At 41.0% G+C, this 21,468-nt stretch overlaps 1 protein-coding gene across 8 annotated transcripts in view; it reads right to left on the reverse strand.

The window, feature by feature from the left end:
• The window catches only part of msi2b (musashi RNA-binding protein 2b), a 254,649-nt gene that overhangs the window by 53,793 nt on the left and 179,388 nt on the right, over positions 1-21,468 (reverse strand). For all 8 annotated transcript variants that reach the window (XM_042430363.1, XM_042430361.1, XM_042430358.1 and 5 more), the window contains 2 exons: positions 14,234-14,316; positions 973-1,087 (listed from right to left, as the gene is read on the reverse strand). In XM_042430363.1, the coding sequence (XP_042286297.1) occupies positions 973-1,087; positions 14,234-14,316 (198 nt within the window). The remainder of the gene's footprint in view (positions 1-972; positions 1,088-14,233; positions 14,317-21,468) is intronic.

Consider the following 21,468-nt stretch of genomic DNA (forward strand, 5'->3'; position numbering starts at 1 on the left):
AGGGGGGCACAGTGATGAATCCTTAATATGACATTACACCAATTTTCCTCTTCATTTAGCCTGCTAATGTGCTGGTCTGCTCCTATATGCCCAGGGGCTGCCTGTACCAGACTCGACCAGAAATAGACCACAGTGGCCACTGGTGGCACACCTTGAAGCAGCCTAATTAGGGGCAGCGCCCACCTAATGGGGCTATCTAGTCGAGAGTTTGCATAAGCTGATTTTTTTTTTTTTTTGCAGGTAGAAACTGATGACTGAATGGCATGCGTGTCTGACACTTCTGCCCCCTCAAAAAAAAAAAAAAAAAGAGAAGAAGAAAAAAAAAGCAGCCTGGTTAAAAATCAGTGTCACTGTATATTTCAAGACTGATGACATTGTATATTTTTATTGTCAACAAATACCACAAAAAGAACAAAACCAACAACAGACTGATCTTGATAACAAGCATTGCCCATGAAGCCCAACCTGATATAGCTTATTCGCCTGTGCCATTGACCTTCATTGTGATGCAAAATCTATTAAAAACACATGAATGAGTCACATTGTTGCACTGGGTGACGTGTTACTTCATTATGATGAACATGGGCACCGATGTTACTCACAACCTCACTACCAAATCTGCAGCTGAAAATAGTCCCCGAACACAGCACACGTTTTATTCCTTTTTGAGTAATATTTGCTAAAAACTAGTGTGCAGCTGTTCTGAAATTATTTCTGAATAAAAATCTATATTTGTGAGCCACTTAGGTTATATAAGATTTATGTCTTAAGTGGAAACCGGGAAAAAATACAGAATTTCACCAGCCTTATTCTTTAAAAGATGGTGGAAGTGTGATGCTGCTTGATGGATGTATTTCTGTATGACTTCAAACATGTCTGTGAACTAAACTGTGAGCTCATAGACTAGTACATAGATCACTTGTTTGGGTTTGTGTGTGTGTGTGTGTGTGTGTGTGTGTGTGTATGACTCACTCAGCATGCCCATCCCCAGCATGAAGGCATCCATGGTGTAGGGCAGACCCCTGGCTCGCCCTCGTGTACCTGGTGGGAACATCACCTCCTTGGGCTGGGCCTTCTTACATTCTACCTATGTAGACAGACGAACACATACACACATGCACATGTACACACATACACACAGACAGACAAACCATTAGACTGTGTAGGTACACAACCAGACAGATCTGACAGGGCTGTCTCAGCTCTTTAAGGTGGTTTTCTATTTGACTTGCACAGCGCTAGATGTTTTCCATAGAGAAAAACAAGACAGAGTCAATCCGAGCACCTCACATTTTAGAGGAAATTCTCTAAGGAAAACTTACAATCATGCTCCTCCTGCATTAAAGCAAAGGTTATTGCTCCAGTGAGCATGTGCCCGATGCCTCAGGGAAATACAAGCTAAATACTTTCCAAGAGTTTCTGAGACATCAGGGTAGGAGAAGCTCTGCTCTCCAATGCCATTACCGTAGTCCCACTGTGTGGCAGCATGTTCGGTCCCTTTGTGAAAAGCAGTTTTTTTGCTTAATCTAAACAGAATAATCTCAAAAGCAATCATCTCTCACTTTGGTTGTGACAAAATCCCTATTCTTTCACCATTGTTTGTTTCGTTCAACTTGCAAAGGCAATGTTTTTAAAATCTGAAACTTGTCAAAAATGTGTGTTTTAAAACAGAACACGGTTCTTTTTTTGTGAGTATGGCTCCATTTTTTTTTTGGTCTGTGAATTGTGTATTTGTGTGTGTCTGCTGGGCTGAAGTCCCCAGTGTCCCATAGTCCAATTCCACCTGCAGCACTCATCTCTCTCCTGCATTTCTTTTTCTCACTCCAGTTCTCACACATACAGGTTTGTTCATTTCCCATCTTGCAAGACTGACATCTCCTCTTCCTACATAACACATATCAAATGAGGGATGTGACAAGGGCAGATGAGGAGAAGAAGGAAGATGAGAGTCCTATTTACCACGTATCTATCCTATCTCTATGAATTATAGAGAAGCACGAGCGGCTGACAAGGGTGGCATGGTCTTGTGTCTGTTGGTTGTTCTTTGGTAGACTGAGTCTGTTCGCCATGCTGCACAATCTATTTGCTCCACTGCCTGCTTGGCATCAGCCTGTCCATCTGTTTGTCTGTTTGCCTCCTGGCTCTCGCCTGCTTCTCCCTACTGCCTCCACTTAAGCAGGGCTTTCTCGGCTGCTGCAATTCACATGTCATCCTAGCCTGCTGCACAAGACAGGCTAGTGCGCCAGTGCTGTGTACACCTCAACCAAGGTACAGCCCGGCATCCATACAAATAGCCTTGCAACTCTGACAGGCCAGCGGTGCACATTACTATTCACACACAAACTCATTCACACATGCACAGTGGTAGACACAATGTGCTATGGCAAGTTGCCAAACTTCACGTCTGTAAGAAGTTGTTGTACTAAATGAATAGAATAACAAGCTTTGTATATCCAGGAGAGCTAGAAATGTATAAAGGGACACTAATGAAAAGGGTTTCTATCACAGAGGGAAAGTTGCTGCGTTGCAGAGCTGTGATTTGTTGCTGTTAGCAGCCCTTTCATTTGAAGCAGACCAACTAAAGTACACAGTTCCCTCAGCCACTTTGTAGCTGTCACAGCTACTCTGCCCTCCTTGCTCGCCTGGCATGGTTTGACATTGTGATGAAGAGAGCACAGGCACTCTTATCGTCAGGGAATGACCCCCGGCATGGAAGCAGGAACCGGGTGGGAAAAATGGGTCTGTTAGAAATCTCAGTACACTGCTGGGATTTTCAGATGTTCACATAGCTGGGTGACAAATACAGCGCTCTGAGTTCTGCCCACACCGTAGACATGACGGTGTCTGCTCAGTGTCCTCCAGCAGCCCCTGCCACATCCGGCAAGTTGGACGTTCAGGTTGCCTGCTGGGAGTAAGACAGACCCAGGTGTGAGTCATGCCTACATGCTCTCAGATGCGGGTCTTTGATATTCAGAGAGAGGGCTCCTTGTCATGGATTTAAAACCAGCCAGGAGCCAGGATCTGTGGTGGTGTGAGTGTGTGGGTGTTCACCTGCTTCAAACACACAGGAGTGTGTGGGGGAGGGAGGCAGGAGCCTTCAGGAGTGAACTAAGTCAAAGAACGAGAAAAAAAGAGGAGAACAGAGGGGACGGCAAGACAATTTCTGAGCCTGACAATGGAGCACTGCAAAGGTTCAGCAGTTGTGAATGTGGAGATTCAAATTTTACCACGTGGAAGGTTCTACAGAATGAACCTTTTTCCATGAACTGATGAATTTACAGGCTCTCATTTTAACTGCAAGTATCGTCCCAAAATTATGGCTTGTGTAGCTTGTCTAGGAAGGCAGCACAATATCATGTTGTGAAAATTATCATGATCTACCATTTAGATTCCGTGTAAAGAGGTGTTTGAGCACCATTGTGCCTTGTTGAAAAAGAAGGGACACTTCATTAACCTGCCTTGACTTTACTGCCAGGAAAGTTACATCATTTTGTGCGCAAATAGAACCCAGGAGATCTGAGAGGCTCAAATACACACACACATACGTATACAGCTGACTGCTGAAGTGAATTCCTGCCACACAGGTTTGACAAGGTATGGTTACCTCAACTTGTGTGCTTTCAACATATATTGAGATGTTTCCTCCTCCGCTGCACTGATATATACTGCCGTTGACAGTTCATCTTTGAGATCTGTTTCACTCTGTGACCCATGATGGTCAGTGCGAGATGAAAACAGAAAGAACGGCAGAGCCTACACACTCTCAAAAAGTTGAAATTAATCTTTTTACAGGAAACTCTGTGCTGTGGTTACTTTGAGCAATCATAACAACTATTCAGACTCCAGTGTACAATATAGAACTGATTAAAAAATTGGGCCTTGGGTTTTGTCCAGGAGTACAAAGTAATCCAAACCAACAAAAGAAGATGTTGGACGCTATAAGGAATTGGATGTTGACATATGGTAGCCAGCAGATACAGTTGTCATGCATGGAGAGTCTACCATGATAAAATAAAGGTGATGAGGAATAATTACTGATCCTCATACATGTCTTCTTACAGGAAAGTAAGTCATTTTTTTGTTTGTTTATTTCACAGGGACAGTAAAGGTAGATGTTGTTATATGGGAAAAAAAATCTCAACAGATGTCATTTTAATAGTGAACCAGCTAGTTTGCAGCCCCTAATACTGCTTAGGCTTTTGAATTTGTATGACGTTCAATTACTTTCAAAACCTATGCACATAAAAACCAGGCGTGTGCACGTGATACGAGCGCACCGAACAGTATCTGCATGTGGAAAACCATCCTTGTGAGACAGTGTTTCTACTCTGCGTGCACAAATGCAGTCCCATGAGCATGGAGCTGTGACCAGCATAAGCTCAGCCCTCCCTACACGCTCGCAACTGCTCAACACTCGCTCGCTCGTCAAGTTGACTTTTGAGACTTTGGAGGCAGAGATGGAATAGACAGTCCACTCCTTTGATTGGTCACTTAGATTACTAACCATGACCTTTGATTGGCTGTTTGGTTTGATCACTGACACAGTTGAAGACAGGCAGTTACCTGAGAGGATAAAGGGAAACATAAATAATGATATTTAGCAGCTGATTCTCTGTTTTTTTACCATTTACACTTGTGAAAAAGTGTTAGGCATCGTAGCAAAAACCTCAACTCTGTTTAAACCCTTTTTCAGATTTGTGAAATGTTTATTTTGCTTATGAAAACAGAAAAAGCCGATTTCGCTGATATTTTTCCATCCAGACCACATTAAACTAGGTCTAAATCAAAAATGCTCCCTGCTTAGATATGGTCCCTTGCAAAGATGGTTTTCCACTTGCAGATACTGTTCTGTGCGCTCATATCACGTGCACACACCTGGTTTTTATTTGTGTGGGTTTTGAAACGAATTAAATGCCATAAAGTTGGGATGAAACCAGGAAACAAATAAATAAATAGGAGATAAAGTCCTTATCACCTTCATCATCAATACTTAAATATTTCAGTGTCATAACAGTTTGTTCTGCCGTTGTCTTGTTCTGGTTATGAAATCAGGATATTGTCTGTTCTGAGGTTGTTATTCTTTCAAAAACATCTCTATCTACCAATAACCAAGCTAGATGCTGAAATTGTGAGGCACATATGTGCACACAAACATGCACTTGCACAAACACTGCTTGATCGACGTAGTAATACAGCCCTCTGATGAAGAATAAAACAAACAACTGCCTTTGTTTTTATGTACAAACCATATGATACGGAGTGGAGAAATGCTCCAGTTTTGACCTTTTCAATACATCTCCCATACATATTAACCTTGTAGGTATAACGGGAAGGTGTGGGCGGGATCGACTGGCAATGACTGTCCTTCAGGGACGAGTGTTGTGGGTGTGGTGCGTGTTTGTGTGTAGAGGGGGAGGTGGACGGCTACTATTAGCTTCACTAGTGAATGGATTCCATCAGTAGACTGGCAGACTGAAGAAAGGAAACAGTGTGATTCATTTACTCCAGCTCCCACTCCCAGCTCAACAGTCAAAACACATAGACTGAATGGTTAGGAAATGTCACGGCTGTGAATGCACAATGTCAGGCATGTGGTGTGGGATTATTCACTTAAAGAAAAAGGCTTCTCACAACCATTTAAACAAGTGAGTTATTTAGGGAAGTTAAAAATCTAGTTTTGAGCACTTAAGCTAAAAATTTTAGATCTGACTCACAAGAGATAAAAGAGAATCTAGTGGATAGAAATGTTCTGACCTATGAAGGAGCAGGAGACAGGTACTCTAAAATGGTAAACGCCGCTTGTGCTAGCATGCATGCTTGACAGGTTCATGCATGAGGATTCAGTTGCAGTCCATTTCGCCATATTTTGTTGAAAATAGTCTGTTAATGGACAGCAGAAAATGGCAGTCGTTTGAAAGGTTTCTACAGACAATTTGATACTTTACTGCAGTGATTTTTTTTCTACTGTCACTATTGAAATCCATTGTCATTTCTGTGAATCCAAGCTTACCAGAACTTCTGTTATCCATTATGGGTCCACCTACAAATATTTCTAGCCTCCAGGGGGGTGAATGTTTGATACTCAAAAGATAGATTTTGGTTGGAGTGCCACTTTAAGACCTCTGTGAACCAGTCAACGTAGCTTATAAAGTGGGTCTTTACGGCACACTTTCCATTCTGAAGCGCTTGTATACAAACATCAGGACAATTGAGCAATGGGAAAAGTATAATCATGGTAAGAAGTCTTCTGCTTTTGGATGGGCTTACATTTGGATAAAGCAAAATGATGCATTCATTGGTCAGCAATTTCACATGAGCCATTAGGTCTGATGATGGCTCTGCATGGTTATATAAAAGCTAAGGAATAGGAGGTCATTTTAAGGGCCAGGTGCTCCCTGTGGTGCCAACACTGTTCCCTTGCCATGCTTCTATATTCCAAGATGATAATGTCCCCATACACACTGAGAGACACATTCAAAAGTGATGCCATGATCATAAAGTTGACGTCAAATGGCTTCCATCACTTCCTCAATCAGCAGATCTGAACATCACTGAGCTTTCATGGGACATCCTGGAGTGCAGAGTGCAAAGTGGATTTCTACCTCCTTCATCCCTCAAAGCTTTCCTTCTTCAATGAAGGGTAAACATCCAATTACTTACAGTCCAGAACTTGTGAGGCAGCACTTCATGTGGGACTGAAACTGCTCCGAAGGGTGGTCCTACTACCTTATTAGACACTTGATGTTCAAACACTCTTAAATATTTCCACTCTTTAAAAAAAAGTTTTCATTCATAAACAACCCAGAGACTTAAGTTTCTCTCTGTTGAGGTCTCCTTTAAATTTGAGCTAACTAGTTTAGTCTATGGCTTTAAAGGAAAAATTCACCGCTGTGAATATGATGATTTCTTTAAACTAGGTCACCTATGTAGTAGAAATGTTTTTGAGTTTTGTGACCTATGACTAGGGAAAATTGAGATAAAGTTTGTAGATTCCCCATACTGCACTTGGGGGAATCCTACAACAATCAGAGGGCATTGCGCGTGTCCTGTGTGTGTCCAGTACAAAACATTTTTCCTCACTAATCTGAATAAATCACACCTGTTTTCGAAGGATCATAAAACAAATCAGTGCAATGGAGTCAATTTCGTAATGTGGACGGTGCTGCTGAATGTAGCTGCAAGTACAGGTAACACAGTCGCTGTTTGCTATTGTTCTGTATTCAGAGTTTCCAAATCCAATATAATATTCTGTCAGAAAACAAAGTCAGGTTCACAAAAGCACTGCAAAGATTGTTGCAGTGTGTTGTTTTCTCCCTGACGATCACCGGGGCCAGGGTCATCATGCTGCAGCCGCCTCCCCAGCTGCAGGCGCGTCTCTCTCGGCAGTCGGCTGCTGCTGTTACAGCTACCGTGGTCACCCTCTCCTTCACAATCTGTTTTGTCTGATTCCACAGCACTATATTTGGCCTCATAAGTTGCAACAGTGGTGCCACATCTCTGGTCCGACACTATATTGTAAAACTAGTTGTTTGTTTGTGTTAGCGCTAGTGTTATCACGGAGAAACTCGGCAGCTGAAGTATGTGTATCGTGCTGTGCTTTAGCTTAGCTCTGGTGGTCGCTCTCTCCTCCAGTCCACACTCTGTTTTGTCTGATTACACAGCACCAATTCGGCTTCATAAATTGTAATAGTGTCGCCACATCTCTGCTCCGACATTATATTGTAAAGCTAGTTGTTTTTTGTGTTACATTCAGCTCTTAATCAACTTAACAGCTTAGCTTAGCTCAGCTTAGCTGTCGCTCTAGTCCGGTGGTCACTTCCTCTTCCAGACTCTGTTGTGACTGATTCAATGGTGCGATATTCAGCCTTGTATCATGAAACTAGTTTTCTTCCAAACATACTGATATTGTAAAGTATTTGGGAGTGATATTTTGTGTCTGCTTTTCCATATCACTAGTGTAGTATGAGACAGGAATGTTTTGGGAGACCCAAATTTGACAGTCCTTGAAGGCACCACTACTGAAAATGAGGAAACGTAGTTTGTAGTTTAAGGCAGATCTCCAAAGTCCACTGGGTGACGTGTTTTGTGACTTTTACCAACAAATGAGCGGGGTGCTCTGTGTGCAGGCAACATGAAGAGAAGTTAAACTTTGCATTTGCATGTACTAACCACATTGTAATGATTCAATGCGGGTTGAAAGTTGGAAATGGAAAAGATTCTCTTTAACTAAGTATGTCCAGGAGTAATTCATACAATATATGAGTCAGTCACATGCGCGTGCGCACACACACACAGACACACACACAGACACACACACACACGTTGTCCTAGGTCACTTTGGGGACATTACATAGACTTACATTCATATCCTGGAGACTTAACCTAACTCTAACCATAACCACTGACCTAAAAATCAGCTTTTTCCCATATGGGGACACGGCTTTTGCCCCCATTTGGACAAGCCGTCTCCAATTAACTGGTCTTTAGTCTGAAATTTGTCCCTGACAGTAGCCTATGACAGACACACTTACACATACACACACATACGCGCTTGACTTCATGGCCTCTAATTTGAGGGTGCTAAACTTTAATGTTCAGCGGCAGCGCAACTGATTGGTTTGCACGTTTGACACACAACAGCAGAACTGGTGCAGCTGGCACTATGAACTCAGAAGGTGGGTCTAATTAAAAGTAATTAGGTTTGGTTAGCTGATCACAGACAACCCACTGCTTATATATTTAGCGTACAGGCTATAAGCTAATTGTGTGTTTCTGATCAACAATGCTTTCAGTTCACCAAAGCTTTGTTAGGCAGCAGCCGGCAGATTGATCTGATCATGTTGCATCTCGAAACATAAAATGGACTCTTTTACGGCGTTAAGTTTGATCTAGTCAGCAAATTGAATTTCCTTGTGCCTTAAATGTGAATTTGGTAGTATATTGTTGTCTTTTAAAAGCAGCATGTATGCCATGTAGGTGAAAATAAAGAAGAGCATCAACAGTATTATAATATTGTAAAGACACATTGTATTCAAAAACAACATTTTGAATTAATTCAATATTATTTCAAGCTCTATACAATATTTCTGTAATATGCTGCATACTGTGACTTTTAAGTGTCTTTAACGTTATTTTTTTATTATTTTATACATACAATCATTGCAATAACATTTTCTAATAATCTTAAAATGTCTCTTAATGTTTCTCTATCATTCAATACTGGACTTGAATCAATTTTCTAGTTAATTTTTTTTCATTATCATATTTCTATTGCACCTTTACTTACTTACTTAACAGCTTGCTTACTGTAAATTCATTAGTGACTGAGTGGAACTAAAACATGCTAGGTACTCATCTGCCAACTACAACATTTTACCACCTCACAGCAGAGTCCTGAACCCGAGTCCCAAAGACAATACATTCAAATTAGATTTTTTCACTCCTCTCTGTAGCCCAAGTTTTATATGAAACACTTTGCAACATGAGTAGAATAAGTCTCCCCTAAAGAAATTAGACACTGTAATACAATGCTGGAAAAAAACAAAAGTTGGCCATGTATTTTTCTCAGTGGCCAGCTCTATCCTGTTGCTATCATCCTGTCACTCACTTCTGTAAATTGACTAAAATTGATATCAAAACCGTCATATGTGTTGAGTTCTAAGTTATTTTATTGCTATTATTATTATCATTATTATTATTATTATTGTTATTATTACTTTATCTTATCACTGCATAGAAACATTAATTAGCGGGTAAATTAAAGGGTAAATTAAATTAGACTAAATTGTGAACCATGCTCTGCACCTTTTTTAAGATTTAGTAGATACACTGTATTAGGGAGTAAAGTTATGAGAAAAAATCAAAGGGAAACTATGCTTCCATTCAGCTCTTTAAATGGAAACAATACACCATATGGTGTTGTTGTAAAAATAGTACATTGTATCCATTATATTGTATGACCAACATGATGTTGGAATGGTATTTTTCTGAACAGAACCTCTGCTGATATCAATACAAGACGCACAGTATATCTGTTTCTATATATTAAAGGCTGATGTATAAACGCCTACACGTATTAGTCTTTTTTCTCGCAGCTAGTGGGAGAGTCAGAGCTTATTCTCCTCTTCAGCACAGTAATTGGTTGGTCATGTCAGGAAGACACAGTGAGAAATTGACGACTAACAGAAAATTCCTCCCTCCTGTTGTGATCATTCTCTACTGTTGATTATTAAAAATGACACATTAAAGAACATTACCTTGAAGCACTTGACTAAAACCAATGTGAGTCCATTTTAATGGCACACCGCTCGCTCATCAGAGCCAATACTTGATAGGTATTATTATGAATTAGCTGCGCATGCATAACGGCAGGGTGGGGGAGTGATGGAGGGATTCCTGTCTTAGGAAACGAAATTCACACCCTTTCCTTAGCTGTATTACGACCGTCTGATATAGACATTCATATATGTGGAGACTGGAGGGTGTGATAAACTGTATATTTATAATATTTGAAAACTGTCAAGCCATCTTCTACTCATTGATTTTTACACTGAAAAATTTACTGGTTTTAATACAAGGGTGCTGTGGCTAAAGTATATTTCTCCATGTGGAGCCCTGCAGATGATAATCCATACTTCTACCACATCCTACATTTACTAAAGCAGGGTAGTGCAGCTGGTGGGGCAGGTTGAGAGCTTCTTGCTAAGCAGCACCCTGTTTTTAATTATATATGAGGCCGAACTCACAGTGACAGAGAGGAAGTGCTCCTGAGAGTGAGGCCTCGGTGGCACATGAACACAGGGTGATTGACCAAGTCACTAAAGGTCCAGTCACTCATATCTGAGTGGGCATTGACCCACTACACTGCCAGAGCCCTTGAGAGGACGGGCAAGGGGAAGGTGGGGTGCCCGGTACATCCACAGCCCTCCCAAGTGGGGTGGAATTTCTGTCTGCATCAATTATTCAAGAGCCATCTTAGATAACACTCGCAGGGAGGATGGATGAGGTCTATTTCTGTATAGTACTTCATAAGAATGAAGACAGGAGGCATTTTTTATTTTGTGTGCTGGTGCTTCAGACACCGGATAACCAGTACTCTCCTCTGTGCAACTAAGGTAAAACCTGAAGTGTCTTTGAAAAATGCTCTTAACACACTCCACATCCTTTTCTCTTTGCCGACATTCCCACATGTCAGCACTTTGTAGAAGATCTGAGGGACAAGCTTATTTCCTGCATGCTAGCAAATTTATTGTAGGTGTTGCCAACAGGGACCCATACAAAGGTGACAAAAGCCTCAGAAAACTGGCCCTTGCTCTGTCTTTTCACACTGTACCCCCTTAATAATCCTGATCTTTATTTGTAAAGGTTTCTGAGATGCCCAGATGGGTCACACGTGTGTCATCTTCTTTTAAGAGTAACTACACACAGGCTAGTAACAATGTTTTGCAGTCATGTAGAGCCTGATGCATTTTTTGGCCGCATCCTGCGAAGTACAACACATTGTAATACACAACAGTGCACGTGTGGTAAGAAGTGCAAGAGACTTGAAACTTCTCGCCAATAGGGGTCACTTCTTATTGTACATTTTACATAACCCTTCAGTACTAAATATTGATGATAATAATAGTAACTGTCATGACTGTGACACATCAGGAAGTCAGATCTATACACTGTTAGATGATGCATGAGAGACAGCTTTGATGTTGCTGGCAAGATACAAGAGTAGATGATGTAAAAGGTCCAAGAATTTCTTCTCTATCTCTTTCTCCCCCACTTTCTATGGATTTTCTCTCTCTAATAGCAACTGCACTGAATGGGAGGTATAATGCAACCTATACATGTAAAGGGAATGGAAGACAAGTGGTCATATTTACCTTAAATAATGTCTTTACCCAGTAATCTTAAACAAAAGTGCTTCTTTAAAAAAAGAAAAAAAACCTCAATGTGGAATTAATTCTACTGTATCTCTATGCAAACAGTGGGCTAGACATAAGCAACTTTGCTGCTGATAAATTTGCAGGTTTGGAGACATGTATCCCCAGGGGAAGCTCATATGCTTTTCACAAAGGGAACAGCTTATTAACATCAACACTACTTTACACACGCTTCCAATAATGCTGAAAAAGAATTCAAAAACTTTTAGCGTGACATCTCCTTCTCCGCATACAAAGGGTATTTGCAGGTGGAATGAAAATACCAAAGATTCCTAGAGCTATCAAAGTTGGCATGGCAGTAGTGTTATTTGTGACACTAGTTCCACCTGAGCAGATGTTTTTAGCTACTATACAAGCAGACTGTGCATAAAACTCAACGCTGAACATGTAGATACTGTGTCTCACTGATACTCATCTTCTCAAATAAAAACCGAAGTACAGGATGTTGTCAGGACACGGCCTATTTTGTGTTTCTAACGTTATTTAATAACAGGTAGTTGCTATGGTATACGGTATTTTTAGTTGATACAACCAGAATGGATTAGGCTTTGTTTTGTGCTACTATACTGTAGATGTGCCCGTCATAGTTATTCTCAACTATTTTATATCCTCTGATGAATTATCAGCAACGTTTGATGTTTTGGGTTTTGTTTAGGCATTTGTTGAATACTGACAAATGTCGTAAGGGCATGCATGAGCAGCATGCTGCATTGATTTTGAGTTTAATTTAGAATTGAGATAATTTACTTACTTTGTTTTTCTAAATTCTTGATTCAAACACCTTATTTACTTAGTGTTGTGGTGCAAATCAAGAAAAAGGCTGTATTTTATAAATCATTAATGATTACTACATTATTAAACATTAACACAGCCAACTATCTATTAAGTAAATTTGCATTCCTAATTAGCAATACTGTTTACGATCCAATTATTATCTAATTAGTACTTCTTACAAATAGGTTGTGAGTTGGGATTAAATGAGGCTCATTTTTCTCTTGACATGGTAAAGGTTGGATATGGAAAATAACCTCAATGGATAAATGTACTCCAGAGATTCGATATCAGATTTGTTGGTAAACAAATGTCTCATAAATTATTTTTGTAACGGCACAAATTGAGTAGAAATAGGTTGTTAATAGTTTTTGAAATCAAGAATTGACAGCATTGACAGCAATTGTTTTTCTTTGTGTGCATAAATAGATGATCTGGTGTGTGCATTCATGCTTCGTGCGCTGATGTGTGATATTTGTGTGTTAACTGTGTGTTATGCCTACATGTCAAAGGATCTGGGACATTTGATTGTGACAGAATATCTTCTGTACGCGTACAGTTATTTCTGTCACAGTCTGGATTTTGGTTGCAGTCCTGAGCATCGACTGTGATGCAGTGCAGAAACACGGGAGGGATGTACGTATACTGGGGTCATATGTGACCTGGGCTGGTCCCTGGTGAACACGGTTCTACTACACTGGTCCTGTCAGTCAGACAGCCAGTCAGTCAGTCAGTTTCAGGAAAAAAAGCTGGAGGGGGGGAGTGAAGACACACTGAGCGAAGGAGCCCCACTGAACGGCAGAAAGACAAGTATTCCCTCCAGTCAATCACAATCCACAGAACCGCTCAAATGATGCAAGATCTCTCAGGAGGCCTGCAGGGTAGAACTGGGTGAAAGAGGACCTAATGTCACTCTGCCTACACTGGGGTCGGGTTTCTGTCAATTAACATAAGCTAACATATGATGACTTCAAAAACTGCCACTGAACTCTGCAGAGTACCCAGAGATGACAGTATTACTGGTGTAAATAAAACAAGCATCACTGGGAGTCTGTGGAAGGTGTTAATCCCTGTCTAATGAACTCCGCCTCTGCCAGTAGCTTCCCTGTTGCATCCCTGGACATCTCCACCTGTGTATGTGTGTGTTTGTGTGTGTGTGTGTGCGCGCATGTGTGTGTGTGTGTGTGTGTGTGTGTGTGTGTGGTGGGGGGATTCAGAAAGAGAGGGACAGGCTCCACTCTCCCGTCCCTCAGCCTGACAGGCAGAACTCAGCCACACAATTTCACGGTTTGTGGGCAGTACACACCACTGCTTTCCCATCCCTGAGACCCACAGACCCACAGAGTGTGTGTATGTGTGTGTGTGTGTGTGTGTGTGTGTGTGTGTGTTAGTCTGTGCATATGAACATGAGCACACACACACACTACCTCAGCTATTAATACTTGGGGAAAGAAGAAATCAAATATTAATCCTTCACAACGCCCAACTGGAATTGAAAAAAAAAAAAAAAAAAAAATGAGTGGACTTACCATTTTGTTATTGATTTCATGAAAATGAATTTCACAGACTTTCTCTACGATGTCTTCACTCTCAAAAGTTATGAAACCAAATCCTGTGCAGAGACAAACAGAGAAGAGGGGAGGAGTTAGTGGAGAGCCTTAACAAAACTTCAGTAACTACAAGAAAATACACCACAAGATGGATTATTATCACGAGCCAGATCCAGAAACTATGCGAGTACATCTTTAGAGATTGGCTTGGGCATGGAAAAGAACAAGTGAACAAGACAGACATTGTCCTCTTTAAATCAGGAATATGATGAAATCTGCCACATTATTAAGGGCACTCGAGGACCTTCTCTACAAAGAGAAGATGGAAAAACAGCACAAAGCTCATTTAATGAGATTCAGGGAGCTAGGGCCCAGCATCTGAATTTCATTAAATGCATTTTGTGTTCTTTTTATTGAAATCTCACTGTATAACAAGCCCTCGTTTTTATGTTAATGCAGGCCTTAGAATGAATGTGTGGTTGACAGTGGGATTTTCATGCCATATTTATAGGATAAAAGCTTAACCCCTCTTTCAACACAAAGACAGAGAGACAAGATGGTTTCAGACTTTTGAACACAAGTGGATTGCAATGCTTTCCTCTGTGTTCTGATGGTGATGCACAAAGCAATCTAGCTTCTGTATAGCTGAGGTTGAAAGGAAAACTGATATTCTATTACTTTTGCAAAAGAGGAAACCGCACAAAAGAAAAACAGTTAGTGAATAAAGCAGCAAGTGGGACTGAAAGGAGATGAGTTTCTTTTCAAAACAGCAAACAGCGACACACAATGAAATGAAACCAGCTCAGATTGAGCTTTAACAGCCGTAACTGCAAACAACATCTGACTGACACACACTCCACCGACAACACCATCAATTTCTTATCATGGGATTTTAGATGATACGGTAAGTACAGTGAACTGAATGTGAAAAAAGGTGCTGACACCTTAATATAAGCTTTAGGAGAGAAAGGCTCAAACGCTACTTGTTGATTGAGCTGGTTGAGAGAAGTGAATATTGTCCTGTTCATACAAGACGAATCCGTGTGTGCGGTCCTCAGCTCACAGTCATAATCCACTTCATAGGACAAATCTCAAGGTCATAGACTTGAGGGAATGCTTTGAGAGCCTTGTATCCTGTACATGTGCACTTATTCATTCATACACCATCATGTAGAGAAGGGTTGGAGGATATGATGATACATACTACCAAGCAAAAGAGATTAGTCAGAGATTTTGTTATACAGAGGTAGTTATCCCTTAAATGTCTCTGGTTGTACATGTATTAGGCAGTACTGCGGACATACTGATATCACATTATAAAATTACACATGTCTTACCAAATATATAATTAGGGCTGCAACTAAGGATTATTTTAATTATTGATCAATCTGTTGATTATAATCTTAATTAATCGATTAGTCGTTTGGTCTTTAAAATGTCAGAAAATGAAGTGAAAAATGTCAAACACTGTTTTCCGAAGCCCAAGATGTAATCAAAAATGTTTTGTCCTGACCAACAGTCCGCAACCCAGAGATCTTCAGTTCATTGTCATACTGTAGAAGACAAAAGAAACCAGAAAATATTCAAATTTAAGAAGCTGGAACCAGATAATTTAGTTTTTTTTTCCTAAAAAATGACTCAAAACAATTATCAAAATAGTTGGCGATTCATTTTCTGTCATGCAGGAATGACAACAATAGTATATTATTATACTTTAGTCTCCTAAGCAGCCTATTCTATTAATGCAGAGAAAAGTACAGATTTCAGTTCATGCTGCTTACTAGCCAACCTATCACACACGCTGGTATTTATAGTTCTGTCATAAAGTCATCTTTATCTCTCACTCGCATTTTTCTTTCCTGCTCCTCCTCCAGCTCCTCCTCCACGAACAAAAGATTCTCCTCAAGTCCGTCTTCTGCTACTGACACATGCTAGAACATATCAAAACAGTCCTGTCAAAAGAAGGGCTGGAAACCTAATGTGTGAGCTGATTAAACTCAGACAACATCTAATCTAATGAGATCTTATGAGACAGAATATCAATTTCCACTGAGATATCTCAACGGTGTGTTGTGGTGAGAGCACGTCGCACATGTGTGAAGCGGGGGTAGGGGGGGTTGGGTGGAGTGGGGGTGGACAGGGGACCGGTGATGACGATGGGCAGGAACACCCCACCTCCATGCCAGCGCAAGGAGCACTTTTGACAACCAACAAATCAACCGCCAGGAGTAATTTGTCACAGAGGAGTTTGGGGTAGAGGGAGTGCAGGCTGGGGGGGGGGGGGGGTGGACGAGGGCGGGGAGGGAAAGAGAAAAAAGTGGAGATGAGAGGAGAAGGGGTGGGTGGGGGAGAGAGACTGAAAAAGTGACAAGGAAGGAGGTTAACACACGTGGCCCCTGTCGCCACACTCCTTCCTGCAGCTACAGGCAGCTCCTCCATCAACTGACAGGACATTTTCCACTGCACCATTATATCCACTGGGGTCAGGGCCAAGCCACATCACCACAGATACCACCAGCAGGGCTCTTCCACCCATGACTGGATCTGTTTAAATGAACAAAAAGACATTTTGCTGTAGTGTAAACTACAGTTGGAATGTGTCCTGTACACATACACAAAAAACCCACACAACAAACATCCGTATTTTTCTCTCTCCTTGGCTCAGCACACGCCTCCTTGGTCAGTCCCCTGTGGACTGTCTGAACCTCTGGACCTGCTATTGCAGTGCAGTCCTTTGCTCTACTATCCTATTTTACAGACCTTACAGACAATTACAGGCCACAAAATAGCACCAACAGAAGCATTCCTCTCTTCCATCCTCCATCTGTGGGGTGTCAGCAGAGTGAGATTGTCCTCATGTATCCCGGCCCTTCTCTTCCAACTATCCACACATGGCAGGAGGCTGACCTCCATGAGACTATTAAAGACTGTCAGTACTGACAGACACAAGGAGAGAGGTGTCAAGACGCTCACAATGAAGAACCTTCCCACAGCTTAAACAATACCCTGTAAATGGAAACACATGGATGTCTGATAGGAAGGCTGATAATAGGTGTTGTATGGCTACTGGCTGAGGCCTCTTGGCTGCACTTGCTCACACTTATTAGCCAGAAATGGGCTTGGCCTCATCTCATCGTTCCACAGAATCAGCAGGGAGCCCACTTTCGCGGCCTTTTACCAGCTTCATCATACTCGGTCTTTATTTCACACTCATTCCAGGTTTCTCTGCTTCTGTTGCCCCCCCCCACAACCCCTCATCCCCCTCACTACTCATTCTGGCCCCTGCAAACCTGGAAAACAGCTGATTCTGCCAGCAGCAGATAATGAGAGAATTTGTGAATTGATGCAGCAAAGTTGTATATGACATGAAAACTGGCGTTGCAGCTCTAAAATTAGAAGCGGTTTTAAACTTAACAGGATTCTCTAATGTGTTAACCAGCAATGATAAGTGTTTAAATACTTCTCTGAAGTTTTCCTTTTGATGCTTGACATGAGTTCCTTACGGGCATACCTTACTCATTGTAGATAGGTTCAAAAATATCCACTTCCGGTAAATACACTTTTAAAAAACTGCATTATCTTTGGGTTACATGTTTATTCCTAATCTTTTCTTTCAGATGTTTTTTTGTCAAAATATACTAGATAGTAGAGGTAGGAGGAGAATTATTATCAGCAGTACTTTAAGTTATTGTTGTAGATGGAATATCTACAGCTTGTGAGAGCATGAACACACACTGGGCAGAGATAACTGTGAAATAAATGTATGACTGCTATGGGTATAGCAGGCATCCCCCAACTCCCTAATGGCTGCAGCTAAATATACTGCAATAAATACATGAGAGGGAATGAACAGCACATACTGTATGTATTAGCACTGATATAGAAGGCATAGACCTGGAGCTCATTACCCATACCTTTATAGGTATGGGTAATGAGCATGGAATGGAAATGGAAAATTTAAAAAAAAAAAAGGAAGTTAGAGCGTCTTAGTTTCACACCAGAAACTCTGAACCAAGGTTCATGTTTTTGTTACATTGTACACATTTGATCCAGTTAGTTTGGGTTTCTTCTTGCAATTATGCGAGTACACTAAAGAACTTTACATGACATACCTATGTCCTGTTGTCATCACCTATGTGGGCTGCATCTCCCTATACTTGACATTGATTGGTTTGTGATGGGTATGTGTCTGATGTCGGTGTGTAGCCTTCTACTGCCATTTGAACTGATAGATAAAAATGAATGAACAGATTCATTTAGTTGCCACTATAATAATATTATTATGGCATTACTTTATCTTTGGGTGGCATTGCTCTCCCATCCTCTCATATCCTCTCTCTCTCATCCTCTCAGTGTTGGCATTTTTATGAGTTTTGTCCAATTGGCTTTTTATAACGTTGTAGGACTATATTTCAATTAAAAACTTGGTCTCCTCCTCTCCCCATGTGCTACTGTGGCTCACTCTTCCCTTTTCTGGTTCTGATGATAGCCCGCCGGATCTTCCTGTAATTGGTCTGAATGCCCGAACTATCCAAAAAATGTTTTCACACTAGAAATGAACTGAACCATGGTTCAGTTTGACCTGGACTGACACCACCTTTTTGTCGGACAGCTATTTGGTCCAGACTGTGGTCTGGGGGAGGTTTCACACCTGTAATTTTTCTGTTCAGTTTAACATTGGTTGAACCTCATTATTGGGGTCATATTACATAAGAGGACACACACATGCATATTCACACCCCCAACGACTCAGTAGATAGTCACAAACTAAGATATTTTCGCACAAAATGGCTCACATATCCCAGCATACACAAAGATAAGTACAATGTTAATTTTGGACATTAAATAAATATTCAGCAATATTTGAGTTGCTGTAGTTTCTTTGACATCTAGAATCTGTAATAATGTATGTGTAATTTTTGACTACAGGGGCGGTATACTGATACTGATTAAAGCTGCATCTAATGAGATGAGCCTGCTGGTGAGCAGCTTTGACTACAGACTAACACAGAGTAAGGAAGTGGGGCAACCTGGAGGAAGTGTCAGACGTGTCCTCTGGGACACAGCATGAAGGGAACAGAGCCCCCTGACATGCATGCACAGACACACACACACACACAGCTGCAGGTACTGCAGGTTATAGGTGCAACCCCAGTGTTTCCCCTAGGTTGACTGCTTCAGGGCGGCAGGGGGGTGGGGAACTTAAAGGTCAGACCACCCTAAAGCCATAAGTGCTGGACTTTTACATATAAATGAACATCCGTTACATTCAAGCCATTGCCAAACAAGTTGCCACAAGGCTGATTAAGCCTGACACCACCAGATAAATCTCTGTATTTCACAGTATAAGGAGTTTTTACATCTGGTGTCTGTGGCGACATTCTTGCATACTGCACATGCTCTACAAGCAGAGCATGAACATCAGAGACTTCTGCTGGCCTGAGTGGCTAATTTCCGGTTAGCCCTCTGCTAACTTGAATGGGGATAAAATAATTTAATTGCACGGCTCTTCTAGACTTTCCAAATGTTATTGGACCAAATGGATCAAATTTTGATAGTGAAACGAGTCATTTTGTGGGGGCTGTGTGATGCTCTAACCATTTTACAGCCACAACAGTAGCGACGGAGTAGACTACGGCAGGGCCTCACTGCCCCGCCACAGTCTCACTGCCAGAATGAATATAGGGGAAACACTGAACGCAGCTGCAGCCACAACTGTTCCTTCTTTACTTCCCCAACTTGGATATCCTTCAATAATTATGCATGATCAAACCTTCACCTGTCCAATCAGGGCTTAGAATACAGAAAGCTCCTGCACTGCGTGTCTGTCTGTCTGTGTGCCCCAGCCTCCGAAGCCCCATCTTCTTGTAATGCAGAGAGGCAGACAGAGGCAGTCCGAACACCCACGGCACAGTTTGAGGCCTTTGATCAGTATTTCCGTCTACTATTACTAGAGATCCAGAGCCCCGGGCGTTAATCCCCTGTTTAATACAGCTAACGCCATGAACTCTCTAACAGCACAGAGCACATATAGCAAAGGAAAGAGAACTGAGGAAGAGTAAATTGGAGAAAATACTTTAACTAGCAAAGGCAAAATTTCTAGCAGTGTCTTATACACCAACTGTACTGCAAATGTGCATTCCCTTTATCCCAAAGTTTTATTACTGGTTAATATAGAAAAGCAGAAAGAATGAGGAAGTCTCCTGTCTATCAAGTGGGAAATAATAAGAGCTGTCATGTTGGCAGATCTGCTAATGTCCTTACAATGTTTTCGACCAGGGCTGCATTTAACAAATATTTTCATTATCGATTATTTTCTCGACGAATTGATTTGGTGTTTGGTCCATAAAATGTCAGAAGATGGTGAAAACTGTTGGTAATTGTTTCCCAGATCCCAAGGTGACGTCCTCAAATGTCTTGATTTGTCCCAACCAACTGTCCACAACCCAAAGATATTTAGTTTCTATATTCAGCAGGCACAATCTTTCTATCCAGATCATTAATCAGCTTCTGTATTCAACATCTATTTCATATTCATATACTATTACCCAAGAGGTATATACACTGTCCACCGGTACATATTTAAGTTTTAAAAACTTTTAGCAGTGTCTTTTATGCCAACTGAATGAACATTCTCTTCATCCCAAACTAAACAAATATACATTTTTTTTTATTACTGGTTTATGTAGAGAGGCACAGAGAGAAAAGAGAGAGAGACTGAGTCCCATAAGCACGGCCAGATTCCCTAATCATGAGTCAAGACATCAGCTGATAAAAATACTTAAAAAATAAATGTAACTGCTTTGATGCATGTGAGTCCATGGAAGAAAGTGAAGATGGATGATGTAAAATGAATCCCTCAAGTGTATAGTACAGTGAGTGCTGTTTTAGAGAAGACAGCATCCAGAAAATAAGACTTGAGATGTTTTTGGTTTAGCTATAAGATTATGACATAAATACATTTAGTTATTTTCCTGATGCATTCCCCCTCCTTGTATGTTATTGTGCTCAGGGACATGTTGGGTTTTGATGTTCTGAATTGGAACTGCTTCCAAATTTATAAAATGTGTCAACACATGTGCATAGTGTTAAAAACTGGTTTTTGCTTTCAATATATATTTTTTCTTTTCTTATGCATTATGCCCTGAATCAGAATCATGAAATCACTAAGAATCTACAAGCAGAACTTGACTAGGAGTCATTTTATTGACTAG

Source organism: Thunnus maccoyii, chromosome 13 (genome assembly GCF_910596095.1).
Source record: "Thunnus maccoyii chromosome 13, fThuMac1.1, whole genome shotgun sequence".
NCBI lineage: Eukaryota > Metazoa > Chordata > Actinopteri > Scombriformes > Scombridae > Thunnus > Thunnus maccoyii.